Source organism: Diceros bicornis, chromosome 4, assembly GCF_020826845.1.
Source record: "Diceros bicornis minor isolate mBicDic1 chromosome 4, mDicBic1.mat.cur, whole genome shotgun sequence".
Classification (NCBI taxonomy): domain Eukaryota; kingdom Metazoa; phylum Chordata; class Mammalia; order Perissodactyla; family Rhinocerotidae; genus Diceros; species Diceros bicornis.
The window spans coordinates 84,971,096-84,973,074 of record NC_080743.1 but is presented as its reverse complement, the minus strand read 5'-3'; the positions used below and the strand labels follow the sequence as shown (position 1 = coordinate 84,973,074).

General features: G+C 49.2%; 1 protein-coding gene across 1 annotated transcript; it reads right to left on the bottom strand.

Moving 5' to 3' along the window:
• LOC131403812 (transmembrane epididymal protein 1A-like) lies at positions 1-906 on the bottom strand. The gene has a single exon (XM_058538087.1). The coding sequence runs from the start codon at positions 904-906 to the stop codon at positions 1-3; it is 906 nt and encodes a 301-aa protein (XP_058394070.1).
• Between the last annotated feature and the right edge of the window lie 1,073 nt (positions 907-1,979).

Genomic DNA, 1,979 nt, shown 5'->3' with positions numbered 1-1,979 from the left:
TCAGGGTGAGCCCTTTGAAAGGAGAAGAACCTGTTCGTCTTTCTCTGCCTGCTCCACTTCCTGCAGCAATTTGTAGAGGGGTCCTCCCGTGCTCGTGTCACGTGGAGCCTCTTTAGACCACGTCGGCTTCAAGCTGGGACTGTGACAACGATGCCAAAAGGAAGAGACACCATAGATTCCCAACAGGCACAAAGCATTGATCATCACATGCCAGCAGAAGAAGGTGGTGATAAACATGATGTCGCTGATGTCATCGTCCTGCCATGGGTAGCCAGTGACTGGTCTGTACAGAATAAAGGCTGCCTGTATCAGCCAGGAACCCATCATGAGAAACAGAAAGGTCTCAATCAATGAGAGGTGAAATGTTTCAGGAGCCCACAGCTCTACGGTCAACACCAACATCAGCAGGAACACCACCAAGATGAGCAGAGAATGAATGTGCAGCTCCACCCCTGTTAAGTCCTGAACATGTGACACCAGCAGCAGCAGGAGCACAGAGAAGGTCAGGACCAGGCTACCTTTCTCTAGGACTACACATCTCTGAGGCAACAAGTTCTTGCTCGTGACATCTACACAGCCGTTGAGGGTGAAGAGCACGAACATGGTGAGGTGCTGCCAATCTTTGGTGTGCATAAATTTTGGTGGAATCTCCCTGTTCATCAGCTTCAACCCTCTTGGAATGCAGCTGATCACATAAGCTATCAAGATGGAGCCAGTCACCATCTTCCACAAACCTCCACAGGATATTTTCCACAGCCTGGCCCATCTTCCCTTGTTCCTGGGAGGGCATGAAGGATACAGGAGAGAGTCATTGAGTATCAAAGCTTTGGAGACCACTATTGCCTGATACAGTCCATAGAAGACTAGAAACAGCCCTGGGCACACATGGCCGATAAAGTTTCCCATTGAGCTGCAGATCTGGCTGATGTAAGACAGAAGACAAAACTCGGACACGTCCACACCTTCTGGAGCCACTTCAAGGTCTGGGCTTTGGAAAGAATTGCCTTCCACCAACTTTTATCATCTCACCCCACCCACTGCTCCCCCACAGAGAGGAAATGTTTCTTGAAACAAGCCTACGCCTTTGATGGCCTAAAGCCTCATTGTTCCATTCCATTCTGGTACATTGGAAAGTAACTGGCTTCTGCCAAAGAAGAAAACTGGTGAATGTGCTTCTAGGGGCTCCTCTTTATGGCCTTGAGGTGCTTCTGGTCACACTTGTCCCTTTCCTCCATGACTTCCTTCCCCTTGTCTTACCCAGCAATCAGAGGACAAGGAAAGAGGAGCATGGGATGGCGGTAGGGATTGCCAAGGTGACTCGAGGAAGCCTGGACACTCACAAGCCCTTGAGTATCCTTCAGTACTTCTCAGATACAACTTTGATCCAATTCTAAGATTTTCTTTGTGGACACATATATTTATAAACATTTGGATATGTGACCATGTAATGCATGCTTACTGCCTATCTGACTTTTCTATTCCTCTCTGATAGACACATTCTGAAGGTCACCAAGAAAGCTCCCTTCACCTCTTCCCTTTACCTCTTCACATCCCCACTCCCACACCCCCCCACTTCAACAGCTCTACTGGCCAGTAAGTGGATCTGAAAAGTTACCCTTTGATATTGATGTTAGGGACTGTGACTTTTTGTAGTGTGTCAACCTAACTAAGCTTGAGCTATGCTTCCCAGAATTTGCTTGCCTATGTGGCTCCAGGTTGGGTTGGCTACAAGAGAAATTGACATGAGAATGTGAAGGTGAAGTGAAGCAGCAGCCTAAGCATACGCTGAAGGTGGAGGGTGCCAGGTGCCACTGTAGCTCCTGCATTCTGTTACTGAGCTGCTGGCTCACCTCCTTGGTGTGGGCAGCAGCCAGGCCTGTAGCTCCCTCAGCTTCTCTGGGTATGAAGGGCACCAGCTTCTTCTGCCGGTCACCTGCCACTGAAGTGTGAAGTGGTGAGAGGCAGACACGGGCTCCAGT

Excerpts from the sequence above, each read along its gene's own strand:
- LOC131403812 (XM_058538087.1), bottom strand. The coding sequence starts at position 906 with ATGGGAAACTTTATCGGCCATGTGTGCCCAGGGCTGTTTCTAGTCTTC.